Here is an 18821-nt window from a genome sequence, read left to right as displayed (position 1 = left end):
TATTGATGAAGGCTGGCTGGTCTATGGACCATGCATCTTCCCTTTTCTCTCTTTACAAAGACAAATCATCTGGGAACATCTTTTAGAGCACATTCGCTTCTGAAAAAAACATGGCAGTTTTAGCAATCTGATAAGAGATGCTTTGTTCATGTTCCCATGCACTGTGAAACATTTTTTTCCTAATGCTGCACATTTGAAAAATCATCAGTGGCTTTGGCATGTCTTAGGCGGGATTTAGACATCCCTGATCCATGGTTCTTTTTTTAATGTCTTCCAGTCAGTGCTTATTTGTTTTGCATAAGCATTGTTACATTAGCCAGGAAACTACAATGTTAATGCAGAGTAGTTATTTGGCCAAGGTCAAAAGTCAGTGCTGACTGCTGGCAACTGACTGGACCTATCTCTGAAGTTTCTTGGCAAGATTTTCAGAACTATTTTGCCATATTTTGCCTTCTTAAGGCTAAAATAGAGAGTGGGCCAAGGTTACCCAGTTGGCGTCATATCTTGGTCTCCTGGTTTCTAGCTTGATGCCTTGACCACTACATTAAACTGCTATATAACCTTTGGTCCTATTTGAGAATAAATATTAAACCTCTGGGTTCACTTTGAACACATTTGCTTTGTGCTAGTGAGTCACCATCTTCCATACCTATTTTCCTACCCATTTTGCAAGGAACAATTCCATCCTTTTTGCCATTTACGGATTCATTAATTTATCTCCTATTCTGCAGTATATTTTCCCCCCTTTTCCTCCAAAGGCTAAGGACTGGGAGGGAGGGAGGTTGGGATTGTTGCCTATGCTTGGAAAAACAGCTGTTTACCAAGCAAATGCTAAGACAGAGTGGAGAGAGGGGTATGTGTAGCAGGAAAGGTAAAAGCATACAGCCTAGAAACAAGAAAGTGGAAGTGATATCTATAGATTGGCAAGAGGCAAGCAGGCAAGAGGACTTTCAGTTCCCTGCTGGGACCATAAGCGATGCTGAGCAGCCTATCCTGACAGGAGCTTGGAACCTTGCTTGACCTTGGCAGCAATTAGAAAAGCAGCAACAGCACTAAAACAGCACCTCATCCCAACTAGTACAAGAGTGTTTGAAGAAAGGCAAAAGTTGTATGTTGCTTTAAAGACTTTGAGACTTTAGTTTGAACTGAGTATTAAAAGAATAAACATTAAAGGACTGAGTATTTAAGACATATTCATATGACATCACCTTGTGAAGCCTAGAAGTGAGGGGGTAACCCAGAGCAATACTGTCATGTCCCTGTTGGAATCTGATTCTGAGGGGGAGGCTGAGCCGCTGACAGGGAGTGGGAGTGTGGCTCCATTGGCTATGGAAGAAACTGAGAAAGGGCAGAGCAGGGAAGAGGTAGAGCAAGGCAGAGGGAATTCAGAGGAAGACTCAGGGCCACCCCCTCTTCATCCTAGGGCAGGCAGGGAGGAACGGAGAAGGGAACAACATGAGTTGAGGAAAGGGTTCAGATTCCCTTCATTAGCTGCAGCTGGGAACAGTGTTTAAAAAGGGAAGCTACGCACAGCAAAGTTATTGGAAACAAATTGTGAGTTATCTGTCGAGGCTTATCTGGCGTCTTCCCAACTATGTGTGTTTTGCTGGCCTTTCAAGTCTGCAATTCCTTCTCCTGCCCTGTCAAATTAATTACTGCAGCTGGTTTGTGTGGATTTTTATTTACAGTTTGTATATACTTTGTTTTCAGACTGAATTTCCTCCACTTAAAGACTGCCCTTGGGAGAGTATTTTCTCCAGCCGAAGGTAATCTGGACATTGGGGGCAAAGTTGGAGGTATTGAAGGGACTCTTCTTGCTTATTTGACTGCGTTGCCTTTGTGCCATGCCTTGGGTCATCACAAATGCCTTGTTATTTGGGGAAGATGTGTTTTGTAATAAAGTAATCCTATATATATTTACTACACTAACACTATGGCATGTCCATGTCCTTGGATAGCAAACAATCTTCACAAGGACTTACTGTATTTTCGCCTGTTTCTGAGTTCATTCTTACACAGAAGAATATCTTCTACATCTCTTGTATCCATTACTGTATTGTTTTTGTTCACTTGCTTCTTTGCTTCTTTGTGTTGGTTTCTTGTGATGCCCTTCATTCTGTGATCTAAATCTTTCAGTTAAAGTATTGTTGCTTGCTGCTCTTTTTGAATGAGTGTTACAATTGTATAATTTTTGTTTGTATATGCCAGGATGTTCTCAGGCGGAAACCCAAACATACTGCCTTGCAAGTGTGACCACAGGTTCTGTTCCTTTTCCCCCCCAAGCAATCAAGAGCAGCCAGCTTTTATTTTGTCTTGTTTCCAAATCCAATTCATGTTTTTAAGAAATAATGGGTATAAACAGCAATTATCAAAATTTAGTTGAATTATAAGCCAAAATGTCCTGACAGTCAAAGATTTGTGCCACAATAAGCACAAATCTTAAGAAGATTGTGGATTTTTAATTCTGCAGGACTTTTAAAAGAGGCTGACCAGCCATTTCTTGTGGATATTTTAATTGCCTTGTGTACAAACTACTGGAGGCTAGTTTACGGTGATCCTTCTGGTCACTTTCAATTCTACATTTATACCATTCCCTTTAAATTTGCCTGCTGAAGTTGACTCACAATTCCCATTTACTCTCCCTGTTTACAGGCTCAGTGGGTTCATTTCCTAGAACCTAGCTTATATTCCTTTACAATCTCTGCTTACACAGTCTACCAAAGACAATTTGAAGTTGTCTGGTTACACCCCAGCGACTATTCTGGAGATGACCTTTGAGGAGATGGCCTATTTAAAATTGTGAACTATAAGCTAATTTTCTCCTTTCCACTTGATTTAAAAATGCAAATTGATTCAATCTTAATTAACTGTTCAGAAAGTAAGAACCAAAACCTCTCTTTTGTACTGTTTTTATAGCTGGTTATTTATTGTGCATTTCTTTAGCCTGTTGAATTATTCTGCCTTTCACTGAGGTTTTATGCATATAATTATTTGTGATTTTAGTCTATTGACTGACTACGTGCCATCAAGTAGCTTTCAAGAGAACCAAAAAGTTATTTTATTATCTGTTCTAATGAACAGAAAGGAGCCTTTACAGGCCAAACAAGCCATTGCAATTATCTCAGTAAGTGCCAAGTCCAATGTCTTCTCAATACTTAAACTGCAAATTTATGGCCATTCCTTGCTTGCCACTCAACAGCACTTTAGCAGCAAGAAGAACTGATGTCGGATTTATTTCAAACTGATAAGAACCATATCTCCACTATTTCTAGTTTTGTTTTAAGACAACGGTTTCTCTTTCTAACATATTGTATGTGTTTGGAATCAGAATAAATCTTGCAGAACTCTTGAACTCTCATATTCCTTACATTACATTGTGCAATTCCCAGCAGCCATATCTTACAATATCCTAAGGCAATGATTTGCAACCTTTTCTTCACCACTGATCCCTTTAAATACCTTTTGTGGCCATGGACCCCCAAGACTTAACTCAATGTATGATGACATCACAGAAGTTAATTCAGAGGTGACCATGATATAATACTTTTTTTTATAATATATAATACTTTTTATATAATACTTTTAAATCAAAATAGAAAACATTGCCCTTATCCCTGAACTTGTGCTTAATGACATTAACCCATATCTCATCTTCAAGGGAGCTACTTGTTATAGTAGCAAGTCACTTCTAAACATCAGGGCTGTCAAAGTCGTGGCCCATGGGCCGGATACATCATGCACTGGCCATGCCCATGCCTGGTTTAGGGAAGGGGGAAAAAGTTGATATGTCACGTGATGCCACAAGTTTGACATCCCTGTTATACATGAATGCAAGCACCATGGATTGTTACTGCCACCTGAAAGCTCTGTGGGAGGTAGGAGAGTTTGTGTGAGCAAGTAGAGGAACAGCATTCTGCCAAACTTTCTACAGCTTTCTGAATAATTGTCAGGCTCCTTTTCACAGGTCAACTAGCTATAAGGGACGGACATTTCAGTTTCACAAACAGAGCTTTTGTCTTTTCACAATGAAGAATAAAACACAGCTAAATAAAGATTAAGAAAAAAAGGGAGGGATTTGCCAACATTAAACAAGCTGCAGGCATATTATCACGGCTCATTCTTCGTGCAAGCAGTAATCTCCACAACACTTAAATATATTGCAGATGTGTGCCTTTATTGCTTTAGCCAGATGCTAGAATTATGAAGTATTTGTGTGGATGTGGATGTGTGGTTGTTTACTCCACTTTTTCCTAAGTTTTGTTAGTTGCTCTAATAAATAACAGTTTAAGTTATTAATGACATCCTCCTGGGATCCAAATTAAACTTGTCTGAAATAATTTTGTTTAAGAAAAACATGAAAATAAGAGAATACAAATCAGCTCTCTTTAGAGATTCTTAGTACTGTGGCCCTGCCTCTTTCTTAGAAGTAGCAGCTTGGCAGACATTTTATCACCCATCTTCCAAGGGGACACTCCCTAGTGTCTTCTCTGTTAATCAGCCTCTTTCTGTTTATACGGAATATAAGGAGGAAATAATGAAATAGTTGCTATCGCATTGCCTCCTTATCATATAGCATCGAGAAGTGCACAGTAGAGATATCAGCTTTTCTCTTACTCCCAGTCTCCCAAGATGGCAAGAAAGATCAAACTTTACTAGGGAAAAAAGAGAAATGCAAAAACACTTCTCAACTTTTAAATCTTACAGTTGTAAATATGCAGGACTGAAAATGTAGAGTGAACCAATTTACAATGTACAGCAGCTGGTATATTGGCTTAATAATAAGAACAAGAATAAAAATCCAAAAATCATAGGATACCTCTGGGCTGGGCTGTTACAATTCCATGAGGTTCTGTCAGGCCTAGGCTCAAATCCAACTGAGTCCTATTCTTTATTTGTTTATACCAGACATGTCAAACACACAGCCCATGGGCCAGATCTGCAATAGGCCCAGAACTGTCATGCAGGGCTGTCTTGGAGACGGCGGGGGATTGGCCTGTGCTGCCCCAACCCACCTCAGCCATGCCCACCCAGTCGGCTGCAACCAGGCTATGCCCCCCCCCTTGGCCCCCAAGGGCAAACAAAATCTTGATACAGCCCGCGATGGGATTGACTTTGACAACCCTAGTTTACACTAACAGAATCTTTCCAGGCTAAAGCTATAGAATTCTAACTTCAATAGATATACCCTGGGAGATTCTTTCGCTCCCCCATGCAGTTCAGGACTGCAGAGTCTCTTATCTTGGGCTGTCTCTTGAATGTGTGTTGCCTCCTCCCTGGGAAGCCACAATGTGATTGCTTAGATTCTCCCCAAATCTTTCTCCAACTTCACTTCCTACCCCAGGTTCTGAGTTTTACTGAGCTCTTAAGAATTTCTCAGGAAAAATTGTTACAAGTGATTGGAAGCAATGAAGTGTTTTCACACAAACCTCATCTGTGCAATATAAGATTAGAGTACATATAATATTGTTGACTTGCTTATCACTTACTTGGTTACTTGATGCGGTTTATATGTTGCTTTAATCAGGACCCTGAGTAGATTGTTGGAAGTACAAGGGTGTACAGTGCAAGAACATGCCCAGACCAAAGAAATTGGTAATGCAGTTTCTGCTTAAACATTTCCTTATTTCTTAAAGACAACCTGAAGCGAAGTCATTTGTTTTTTTCCTGGATCTCCTCTTGCGTCAGGGATTAAATTTCAACCACTGAGGGATAGAAGATGACAAGAACGAAAGCAGGAACCTTCTACCAGTCCTGACAAAAAAACTAACTCCAATAGGTTCCTCTCTCGATTGCCAGCCAACCTCAATTATTTCATCTGATGGAAGTTATAAAGGAGGATAAAATGGGAAGCCAATCCACTGAACTTGCTGAAAGTTCAGAAAATTCCCAGGAAATCTACCCCACAATATCAGCACTGTTATACTGTCACCATTGTTGCATAAAGATCAATGGAGACAAGTTGTACTTTTATTTACAAGTTACTATTTTTTATCAAGTACTCAATGTACCTGAGTGAACAAACTGCGTCATGTATGCATATTAGATATGTGCCATTAGAAAAAGAAAGGATCAAATGACTTTCTAACTTTGTCCTCAGCGATCCAAAGATGTAAAGCTAATATAATTCAACAGCTATTAAATAACACAAATGCAAATAGTTTGAGGAAATCAACAGAGGAATTCTTTATTTGGTTATCCAGATCTGATTTTTTCCTGGCAACTGCAAAGAATCCCATTTAGTAACAATCCAACTTTTTATAACACTCTGTTCATTTGTGCCACAGGTCCTGACCTAATCAATATAGCAATAAAGGGATTAACTCTTTTTTAATACACGCAGCAAAAATGCGATGAAAAGCCCTTTGCCTTATAATTGGTATAGAGCAGAAGAACAGTGTGGGTTCACACATTTATTTATTACTCAAATTAATACAGTCGCCTATCTCACCAAAAGCAACTTGGGGCAGGGCACAATGAAATAAAACAACAATATTAAAAAAACATGGATATAAAATGTAAAAGTCCATATAAATATATATAAAAACCAAAGATACTTTTTTGTTATTTTTTTCTTGTCCTGTGTATGTACCATCAAAAATAGAAGGCCCAACTATACATGTGTAGTTAGGATTCCTAAGTCTGGGCACCAAAAAAATATCTCAGCAACATGCATCGTATGAAATGGAAGACTTGAAGATATTGATCAATTTATTTGTCATCCTCTTCTGGTGTGTATTTTAACACATGTACAACAAATTTCATATACTTATTGTAGAGCATTAACTAAAACTGATTTACAAGCATAGTAATAAATCCTATTCAGAACAAGGGAAACAATTCAGTGTGAAGCAAGAAGATAAATTTTAATCCACACTAGGTTTTACATCTTCCCTAGAGAAGAACAGAATTAACCTAAATACTCCACAACTGATGCCATAATAGAAAACATTTTGGGTTAAAAATGTATGTATACAACCATATAACACTATTTCATTTTTATTAATGAAGAAGTGATAATGGAAGTGTTTCCACAAACAGTTGAACAGGATTCTAGATTACCCAGGAAGAAAAAGCATGCTGTTATATACTACTCAATCACTCTCACTGGACTCTGCTTCCTAGTGGGATATGAGTAATTAACCCAGATGGTTCTGCTCATGGTTTATTATCGCCACTGTGATATGCTTCTTTTAACAAGTTAGGATCAAAGTTGAGAACCAGTAATAGTGGTTCAGAATTATTTACAGAGAAACAAAGGAGATAGTGGCTGCAGAATAATAGCAACAAAAGTGACAACATCTGCATGGCTCTATTTAGTCTGCTTAGCTTTCTCCTAGGTGGAAGAGCCATGAGAAGAAATATGTCAAAATCTTGGCTGACCAGAGGAATGACGGATAGTGGAGGTTCATAAGGCCATCTGTTGATGACCATGGCATATAAAGAATGAGGCAATGTATAAAGAGTGTATAGTAAAGAACATGGATTTATAAAATGAGATAGAAAAATAGCTTTATATACGTAACAACACATCTCAGATAACTGGAAAGGCTTTTTACAAAAGTTTCACTGCTTACAAAAAGTAAAGGAAATGAGTAAAAAGTAGAATATACAGGCTAAGGATTAGAAAAAAAAATACGTGTAAGTAAACGTTTTAATAATCAAGAGTGAGAGAAAGATATACAGAAAAGTATAGCTATAGATAAAAAGAGTAAGAAATGCTTAAAATTAAGAGACAAAAACACAGAATTGATGGGGAAAAAGGATTTTGGAAGTGGGTTAAGAGGGCAAAGTGAAGAGAATTAAAACAAAAATGGCTAAATTATTTGAAATTATGCTTAAAGTAGGGTATACTGGAGGCATATTTCAGAGAGCTACATAGGACTAATAAAGATATGTTGAAGAGTGGAACTAAAAAACATTCTATAAACGATAATGTCTAAGGGAAAAATCCTGAAGTCATGAATGTAGAAAAAGTTGCAAGTATAGATGGCGTCTCAGCAGAAATGCTAAAATACAAATATGGGTTCCTTATATTTATGATGTTAAACATGTTTATGAAGATTGCTTCTCTCCCAACAATACTATTATTGTTACAGAAAGAGATTAGATACAAAAACATCAGGCAGATTAATTTAGAGGTTTCATCTGGAAAAGTATATTGGCAGTTGTCTGAAAAATGGCAGGCAGCAAAGAGCAAAATTTGGAAATATGACGTCAAGTAAGTATACTGAATTGCTGCCTCCTACTTTTATTCTTTTTCTGTGCTGTGTATTGTGTTGCTTATCTCAGAAAAAAAATAGTTTGATGAGTACATACAGTTATGACTGATGGGTCTCCAAAGTCAATATCAACTCGGTGATGATTTATATATGAATATTTTGTGGAAACAAGTATGTGTAAACTGTGGATTGTTGCTGATTTGAGTGTATCAGCTGTTGCATTGTCAAGAAAAGGAAGGAAGTAAAAGATTGTTTCTTTTCAAAGTACAAAGGTATTAATATACTGACAGCAAGAGATAGTCAGAAAGAACACTGAAACTTTTTACAGCAGGAAAATATAATGTAGCAATGAACTAAAGTTCTCATTTTTGAATGAAAACTACGGTTCTTGTGCTTGGTAAAGAAATATATTAAACATTTGATTTTGGATTATTCTGTTATGGTTTTAATCTTTCCTGAAAACTTTTATAAATTAAGCAAGACTCAATTATTTTAGCAATTTGAGTCTGAATATTATACAAAATGTTATATAAATTTCATAGATAAACCACCACTATAAATGTGTTAATGATTTGGGAACAATGATAACGATGTTGACATTTTACTTTTAATCCTGTAAATTTATACATGCACTGCATTTCTCAAAGCTGCAGATGGGTGGAGAACAAGAACCATGTAAGCAAGCCTATCTCTTCCTTTTATACAGCAACTCCTGGGAAAGCTGTATTTTGATAATTATTCAGCAGTTAGCCATGCCAGAGCTAACGATATTATAAAATACTTAAACATATGTCTGCAGATGAAGTTTAGTCGATGGAATATTATGTCATTGTCAATAACCTTGTGATATTTTATTTCTAATAATTAAGTGGTTTACTTGATTCAATATAGAGTAAAACTCTTGTCTAAAATATGTTTAGAAGTAATTTTACGTAGCTCCTAAAAACGCATCATCCTAAACTGCATTATGAGACTGATACAGTCGTTACGGGGCCAGGCTAGAAACAGGGAGACTATGAGTTCTAGTCCTGCTTTAGGCAAGAAGTCACTTGGGTGACTTTAGGCCATTTGTCAGAAATGGTGTAGGGTCTCCTGCTTGGGCGGGGAGACTAGATGACCTACAAGGTCCCTTCCAACTCTGATTATCTGTTATCTGTTACTATTCTCTCCGCCCTAGAAAGAAGGCAATAGCACACCATTTTAAAAAATCTTGCCAAGAAAACTGCAGGCATTGGGCCAGGCAGTTGACAGGAGTCAACAATAACTCAAAGACAAGCACAACAGCAACCCTGTATTCTAGTTCTAGACCATTATACGATATGTTTCTAGCAAAGGTGAGGAATAATCAACTGGAGAGAAGTGAGAAGTCACTCCTACTTGTGGATATGCAAAAAATAAACATCGATCACTCTAATGGTCTTTAGTTTTCCCCAGATATGCGTATGATTCTCTCTCTCTCTCTCTCTTTCTTGGGAGAACAAAGAACCACTGGAGTGATGAAGAATCTCATGTCATGCTACTGCTCTTTTCCTGACAACTGTGTCTCTAGAGATTGACATAATTAAAAAGAAGGGTCAAGTGCCTACATTATTTTAATGGGTTTTTTGGGGGGAATGGCTTAGCCAAATGGAAATGTAATTAAATTATCACATGGCAATATCAAATCAGGTTAAAACATGTAAAATCCATTATGCTCTGATGATAATACATCCTATTTTGAAATTTAAATTACTGTGTTACTGGAGTTTAAATTCTTTTTTGCTATTATTTTGTCAAGATAAAATTAGCTTCTTTTTAAAGTTTCTAAATGCTATGGCATTTATGCTACGGCTGTACAAATCATTGGGAGAATTGACTGGGACTGCAATGAGGCAAGCTGCTTCACTTCAGGGACAAACTGGAAGTTTCAGCAGCAACATTCATTGTGCTTGCCCATATAGATTTATTTATTTCGTAAATTGATGCATAAACAGATAACCAGGGCTAGAAGGCTATCATAAGGCTGCTCTGAATTGTCAAGCAGAGATTGGTCAAAAAGTTTTGAAAGTTTCACTTGCAGTCTTGCCTTGACTTAAATGTCCATCCCTGTTCTGCACAGCTCTATTAATTTAATAGTCTGAGCAAACTTATAAAACTGTAGCCCAAACTATAATCTTTAGAAAGCAAATTTAAGGAGTTTTATTTTATTTTTATGTTAAAAAAAGAACTACCAGCTTTAATAAGTTAACGACTACACTATTACATTCTTGAATTAATGCCCAAGAATCTTTTTATCTCTGCTAGCACTACTAATTTATATTTCAAGAAGTGTATTCTAAAGTATTCTTCAAATTACTGTATATTCAATGCATCCTTTCTAAAAAACTTTGTTGAACAAGTGAGATTTTCAAAGTTTACATGAACAGAATAACACTGTATCATATAGTTTTATTATGATTGGGCTCAAGATTATAAGATGCTTGTATTATATATTTCAAAGAAACATTACCAAAAATTAAACAAACAAATAAAAAACCAGCAGGAAGCTATACTAACGTACTCAAGATATGGAAAAATTACTTTTACCACTGAATCATAAAAAACCCCACCATGATAGCAAGCTAAAAAGCTAAAGGAGCCTATATTGATGGAATATCATCCCTTTAGTTGGTTAATGTCCTAAAGCTAAATACTTAATTTTAGATTTCAATATATGATATTTTTGTCTGCAGAATACTACACTGATCTCAGAACTTCAGCCAACTCTTTAATAAAGTAGTAGTTTACATAGGAAGAAAAACTTGATCAGATACAATGAAAAATAGGGAAGCCCTTTTATAACCTGAATGCTTTATTTATAGTCTAGCTGTTGCAAAATCACTTATCCAATTATGCTACTAAATCTATAGATCAACTACATACAGGATAATCTGGCAGGACCAAATCACTGCAATGTCAATTTTCTAGATGTCAATGCAGTGGATTAAATTCTGCAGCAGTTTACATCATTTTATGCAATAGCATTATGAAAACAACATTCTTGACATAATGTGGTGTCATGAAGCAAACAACATTATCATGCAGATATAGGAAACACAAATGAAGTTATCTGGATTGCTGCAATGACAAGTTTTTCAATTTACCAGCCCTGTGGAGAATAATGGACAAACCCTCTTTCCAATTAGTTCATTACAACAATTTTTCACTCTTATTCAGGTAGCAATCATACTGTAACAAAATGACTTCAGATTGATGAAAGATATTTAAAAGTATTTTTTCTCTGGTTTGGAAATTTTATAGACTTTTATTGTCTAGGGGGAATACCTGGGACTTCTACAACTGTCAACTCTGGAGTATAACCCCCCACCCCACCCCCATGCCAAAGAAAGCAGTGCAAATTACTTCCCTAAAACTGACAAGAAAGTAAAGGAAACTTCAGGGACAGAGACATCAAAAATGTTGAAGTTGAGGTTATCTTTATGTTAACTTATTCAGGATTTTGCATGCAATGACACTTAAAGAGAGCCCAACTATCTAAATACAGCTTACATTTTTCTAGTGGAAAGTATGCTGATGACAAGAAAATGAAAGCCTTCATGACAAAATTTTGAACATGTTAATCAAGCAAAATGTTCTGCGGTAGATGACATTGCATGGATCAAGATTGGTGTTCATCTATTGCAATGGACAGTAGAAGGATCTCAAGACCCACCTCATTTGATTTATGAATGATTTTATTTCTCATTTGATTTACAAATGTTTTTATTCTTCCAACAGTTTGTATAGATTTTCTTCAGGTTCTTTTTTCTCGTCCCTAGAGCAACAATAAAAATTTACTGCCCCACAAGTCATATAATATTTTCTTCCAGCTTCATTAAGAGACCTCATGAATTTCAATGAGGACTCAAATTATGCATACTTCTGTTTATAAGTTGTGGTTTTTTTAACAGATAACAACTAAGGCAAATGAACTGTTTTATGCTTGGGGAATGTCCCGCAACTGTAATTTTGCAGATAGATGCACATCTGTAGAAGAGCTGCATCTTTTTTAAAATGTTTTTTTTTTACTTTTTGTAAACTTCACAGTGGCCACATGTCTACAGAGTATGATAGTAGCATTTTAGAATGAACAATGTAGTATTGGCACGCAGCATATTCCTGAGTCTATTACTCAAAAGATCTGTTCTAAGAGATAAAAAATTCTAGGCAGAAATTCATGAATACAATGTATACAATTTCAACTTCTTTGATAATGACTCTAACAAAGCTTTGAAGACAGCTTTAATATCTTTCACTAATACTAACAGAAATATGTGAAAAAGCTCTTATCATATAAATATGCACCACAGGTATAGTATTACAATTCCATAATATCAGATTCAAAGAATTATAAGCCAGATATGCCAATCAAATAGTCATTGATAGCAGTAGCAGTTTTAATTTGAAGCTTTGCTGATTTAATGAACAGTTCAAACTCATAAACTTAGACCAACCCTAGAGATTAACTATATTGAATTTCCCAAATAAAAAACTTTAAAATTGATGCATGTAATCCACCACTGTTATATACAACCTTTAGAACATTTTTATCAGTTCTATTTACTGTTTCAAAGTTCAGACAGCAAATAACTTATAAATCAGAGATCAAATGCCCTATAATATACCCTGAATCGTCACATGTGACATAGTTTTATAGATAGCACAAGCCAGACTCTGCATAGCACTTTGTTCTAGATACTAGATATACCTTCCTAGGAGTTCATCCAATTCTTCTATTTCAGCACCTTTGACTCCTAGCATGAATAAAGTGGTACTTAATTGCACAAATGTTTTATGGAATATATTGCTTAATATATCATGCTAAATAGATATTTTTGCACTAAACAGATCTTATTGCAATTGCAGCCAGTTACTTATATTCCATAGGATAGTCTTTTTGTGGGTTATATGACACACTAAATAATTTCTACAGTATTTATCACTCTTACCTATAAACACCTACCTGTTCATATTTATTGCTACATAACTTGCTTTACTTGCAGGTGTTTTATTCCATATAAAGGCTTCTCTTAAACTCGTTATAGTTTAAAGAGCTTTAGTACTCCCTCAATGAACAAACGTGAGATATACTTGGATAGAATAATTCTTAATAACGGTTTAAAAGACAATTCTATCACTGTTTCCCCAGCACAGTAGGGAAACCTCTAATTCACTAGAGGTGGCAAACAATTTCAAGGTATGATGAGGAAAGTACTCTAAACTTTACAGCATTAGAAAATAAACAATACCAATTGTAAAATAGTACTGTATTTTTAACAATTTTTATATTCTTACCAGTTAACATCTTAGGGATGAGTCTATTAATTTAAAATATGTAGTTAAGGTTTAAGTTCTTCAATTTTGTCTTGAAATATTAAACAATTCCAGTTCAGAGACTGGTATGCTAATGTAATCAGTTTATAAAGCTGCTATGTTTTTCAGTAATCCCCCCCATTATCCATTAAATTGTACAATTGTGGATTGAAATCTAGGGTGACAATTGATCACAGAAGTATACCAATACTGTATTGTTTACCCCCCCTTCAAACTTTCTGGCAGTAGTTGTTTCTGATAGCAAAATTAAAGCAAAAGCATAAGACATTTTCTTTCTTCCCCTTCTTCTGCCTTTGATACCATTCTCCTCATCACACCTTTTGTAGTTGTGGTTTCCCAACTATAGAGATTAAAACTAAATCACTATAATTTGTTCGCCATGTTTTAGCTACGGACTAAGGGCTTCAGAAATATGGATTGGTACAATTTGCTTTCTCGGAAGACTGCCCACGTTGTCAATTTTACAAGAGTGACACGTGTCCTATCTATTCCCCCATTAGAAGTTCCTGCTCACGTCAAAAGACTGCCCATCACAGGACCGCACCCAAGCACAATAGCTTTTAAATCACTTGCAAACAAGCGGAAGCAGGTCGAAGGTCGCGAATTACCAAGTAAAGGTATAAAGAGCGCAAATAAACAAACCAATTTACACTCGGAGAAGGGGAAAAATGAAGTGTGTGTGGGTGTGTGTGTTTGTGTGTGTGTTTGTGTGTGTGTTAGCCATAAGGGCTGTATATCTGAATGCCTGCAGTAATTACTCACCTCTTTGATCTTTTCTCTTTTCTGCTGGATGGCGGGATCGTTGGGTTCCGTTCCGACGGCCCCGATAGGTTTGCGGAAAGGCAGGTCAGGCAATCCGGGAGCCCCCGGCTCTCCCCGGCCCAACTTGTCCTGCAGGAGAAGCTTCACCTTGTCCTGGTGGATGTCCCTGCGGATCTCGTCGGGCAGCTTTTGCAGAGTCTCTTTCGCCTCTCGCAAAGCGCGCTCGTGATCCTCGCGGATCTTCGCTAAGTTCTCCGCCGCTTCCTCCGCCGCCGCCGAGCCGGCCCCGAAACTGCTGCTACTCCCGGCCCCCGCCGGTGGCGGGGCGTGTGGATCGCCCTGGGCGGGCAGCGGCGGCGGCGGCTGTTGGAGGGTGGTCGAGTGGAAGAAGACGCCGCTAAGCAATTTGGGGGAGTCCGGCAGGAAGAAGATGGCCCCGAAGCAAAGCGTGATGAAAGCGCTGAAGACCAGCAACAGCACGAACTTTTCTGTCAGTCGGAACGCACCGCTGGGGCCGGGCCCTTTCCGGCTCCCGGGGCCCCCCAAAGGCCCCCCGCCTAAGGAGCCCCCCAAAGGGCCCGGGTTCGCGGGGCTGCCGAAAAGCGGCAGCAAGCTGACGGCTGGCATGGCAGCCCCCCTGATAACGTCAGGCTGCTAGAGGATGGCGACGGCCGCGGGACAACCGCGGGGCGGCCCGTTTGCAAGGCTCCCCTGCGGCAGCCGCCGCTGCCGCCTCCCCAGCCCCACTCAGAGCGGGCGAGCAGCGGGACTAGCCCGCGCCCGTCGTCTCGGGTCGCCGCTGCCGGGGGCAACTTCGCCGCCTTCCCCAGCGACAGGAAGTTTTCTCGAGTGCTTGCCGCCGCCACGGCCGCCGCCTCTTCTTCGCAAAAAGACGACGCCCGCTCGGTTGGAGCCCCGGACTGAATGCAGGAAGGCGGTGGCGACCCGTGGTTAAACGGCCGGCGACGGACCGGGGATGGAGGGCAGACTCTTGTCAGCTCCTGGGGCGGGTGCTGCCGCTACTCTCTCTAGGACTGGCCATGCCTCCAACGTTGACTGTCAGGTATCCGACGAGCGGAGGGGAAGGCGGGTCCCGGAGCGTCTGCGGTTCCCTAGAGGCGCCCCGGTTCGACCGTAGGAAAGGGCAACCTCTACTCCCGGCCGAGGTGCTGCCTGACCCCTTCCGCGCTAAGCAGAACGGTCGCTTCGCCCGGACACGGAGTGCGGAACTGAGAGAGGCTCGCCGAGCCCAGAGAGCTAAAGAGGAAAAGAAGAGGCGGCTCCCTTTTGGCGGGGAAGGAGCGAGCCGGGCCAATCACAGAGTAGGCGGAGCAGGGAAACGTTACAGGGGGGAAAAAGCGGGGCGGAGTTTAGAAGGCGAGGCGAGGCGGGCGTTTGACGTGGGCGTGGAAGACGTTCCGTTAGAAATAGCGGAGGGGGCTCCGGGCCGCTTTTCCCGGATCCGAACCTGCGAACTGAGGGTGCCGCTACAGTTCTCGTGTTTCCCTGAGGGTCTCCCCTCACGCCAGAGACAGTCCCGGGTAGCCCCAGATTCGTTAGCTCCCCCCTCTTGTTAATTCAGGCGACTTGGGTCGGTGCTTCACGGAAGGACATTAAATTGCAAATGCCCGTTTGTTTAACCGCGCAAAACTCTCTCTCTCTCTCTCTCTCTCTCTCTGTTTGTGTGTGTGTGTGTGTGTCTGGTGGACCTGGAGGTGTTTTTTTTTTTTTTTAAAGCGCGGGTTTAGGCTTTTTTCGTATCTGTCTCATACACGGAGTGGGAGGGTCACGGAGTTTATCTCTATATTTTTGCAACACGGCGACACTTATTAAAAAAAATAGTTACTTAACGCTTGACGATTTGTAACGGAGGTTGTGTGCCAGGGAGTGAAATACTGAGTTACTTCTTTCGCTTCTGTGTAAATATGCATAGAATTATCCCCTACTGTACAGAATGGGATGAATTTTCAAGCAACTTAGAGCTGCTTTATAAAACTGGGACATTTTTTTAGCCTTGCTGTAAGGCAGGGTTACTCAAAAGTCTTCAGTTTGTTGACTCCCAAACATTTATTATATGGAAATAATATAATGAATGCTATTTAACTAATGGAAGTACAAATAACGTCAACTCCTTGGGTAGCAATAGCACTTAGACTTGTATACTGCTTCCTAGTGCTTTTGCAGCCCTCTCTAAGTGGTTTGCAGAGTCAGCATATTGCCCCCAACAATCCGGGTCCTCATTTTACCGACCTCAGAAGAATGGAAGGCTGAGTCAACCTTGAGCTGGTCAGGATCGAATTCCTGGCATTTGGCAGAGTTAACCTACACCTGCATCTCTATAACTGTCTGGTTTGGTTCTGCAACCCAACAGGACAGACACAGACTTCAGAGGATAATTGGGACTGCAGAAAAAAACAATTACTACTAACCTCCCTTCCATAGAGGACCTGTATACTGCAGGAGTCAAAAAGAGGGATGTGAAAATATTTATAGCCCCTACATCCCGGACATAAACTGTTTCAATTCCTTCCCTCAAAACAATGCTATAGAACACTGCACACCAGAACAACTGGACACATGGACAGTTCCCCCCCCCCATGCCATCACTCAGCTAAACAAATAATTCCCTCAATATTGTCCAACTATTTACAAAGTCTGCACTACTATTACTATTAACCTTCTCATCGTTCCTTATCACCCATCCCCTCCCACTTGTGATTGTAGGACTGTAACTTTGTCGCTTGTATCCTTATGATCTATATTGACTGTTTCCTAGTATGATTTGATTGTTTATTGTACCCTATGATTATTATTAAGTGTTGTACCTTATGATTCTTGACTCTTGATGAATGAATCTTTTCTTTTATGTATACTGAGAGCATTTGCACCAAGATAAATTCCTTGTGTATCCAATCATACTTGACCAATAAAGAATTCTCTTCTCTTCTCTTCTCTTCTCTTCTCTTCTCTTCTCTTCTCTTCTCTTCTCTTCTCTTCTCTTCTCTTCTCTTCTTCAATATAACCACTGCATCACATGGCTCTATAGTCCCATCAATTGTTGGGGGAGTCTATATTGTCCACTTTGGGGAACTATAACTAATTTCAGTTATGGAAATTCACTGGTTACTTTAGACAACCACTTGTTTTCAGTCCAATTTATCCCACCAAATTGATAGGATAAAATGGAGATTCCTTCATTGTGCCTTGACTTCTTGAAAGGCAAAATATAAATCTAGCAAATCTCAAACTTTCCCTGCTCTCCTATTTCTTATACAGATAGTCCTCAACTTATGACCACAATTGAGTCAAAAATTTATGTAGCTAAGTGAGACAGTGTTAAGTGAGTTTTGCCCCATTTTCTTGCTACAGTTGTTAAGTGAATCATTGCAGTTGTTAACTTGTTCACATGGTTGTTAAGTGAATCTGGCTTCCCCATTGACTTTGCTTGTCAGAAGGTTGCAAAAGCAGATCACATGACTCTGGAATCCTGTAACCAACATATATAGAGCGAGTTGCTAAGCATCTGAATTTTGATCACGTGATCTTGGGGATGCTCTAACAGGTGTAACTGAAAAATTGTCATTAGTTATTTTTTTCAGTGCCCTTGTAACTTTATGGTCACTAAAGGAATTGTTGTAAATTTAGGACTACCTGTACTGTATTTCCTCTTACTTACATGGAATAAGCATTGCACTGTGCAAGTTTTCAGTCTTATCCAGATCTGTAAATTGTATTTTTATTCTGCATCTGATATGCAGCCTTCCACTAACTTTAATTGCCAATCATTGAGGTCTACCACAAAAAAAATTAGACTTGTGTCTGCTTAAGAACATGCTCCTATCAATCATGCAGCACTAGATGGATGGTATGGTACTTTGAAAGCAACAAAAACTTAAAACCACCAACTACTCTATAGCTTTGGGAAACCCAGCTTTTTTTCTTCCTTCTATGCTCTTGCTTTGGTGGAAAATACAATTGTGGATATCTGTCTTGGTGCTTTCTTTTTTTCATTAGAAAGACTGACTGCTCATTGTATACTTACTTACCTTTGCACATATTCAGTGAGGTTCTGGAAGTAGTTGTGAACTGTCAGTGACAACACAGCAAAGATAGAATGAGTTTACAATGCACTGGGAACAGCAGTCAATGAGGATGTTATGTTCATTTATAGATGGTGTCAAAGAATGGGGCAAAAGGAAATCTGGAAGATAAGGGTGAGACTCTTATAAGGTTTATTTCAATTACATTAACTACCAGGAAGTACTTTGTGACCAATTTTTGTTTTTTATAGGGGCTCTTCAGAAAATGAATGTCCAAGTGTTATTCAGGAAGGTTCAAACCCTCTACCAGAAATTGAACTCTGAGACTTTCATACTTTATGGCTTAGAAAGGGGGACACCTCTATTTTACATGGTCATGGTCCAAGAGCTAGTGATGGAAATTATGTAAAACTTTGCAATGTGGGGGAATAACAATATAATAATTGCC

The 18821-nt window shown here is 39.0% G+C and overlaps 1 protein-coding gene across 1 annotated transcript in view; it reads right to left on the bottom strand.

Moving 5' to 3' along the window:
• The window catches only part of MAN1A1 (mannosidase alpha class 1A member 1), a 67975-nt gene extending 52357 nt beyond the window's left edge, over window positions 1–15618 (bottom strand). The window contains exon 1 of the mRNA XM_026705437.2: window positions 14334–15618. Within this exon, the coding sequence (XP_026561222.1) occupies window positions 14334–14960 (627 nt within the window). The 5' untranslated portion in view covers window positions 14961–15618. The remainder of the gene's footprint in view (window positions 1–14333) is intronic.
• Between the last annotated feature and the right edge of the window lie 3203 nt (window positions 15619–18821).

Source organism: Pseudonaja textilis, chromosome 1 (assembly GCF_049901715.1).
Source record: "Pseudonaja textilis isolate UNSWEBS1 chromosome 1, rPseTex1.2, whole genome shotgun sequence".
Classification (NCBI taxonomy): Eukaryota; Metazoa; Chordata; class Lepidosauria; order Squamata; family Elapidae; genus Pseudonaja; species Pseudonaja textilis.
Note: the sequence above shows the minus strand (reverse complement) of the source record. Positions and strands in the feature narration are given on the sequence as shown.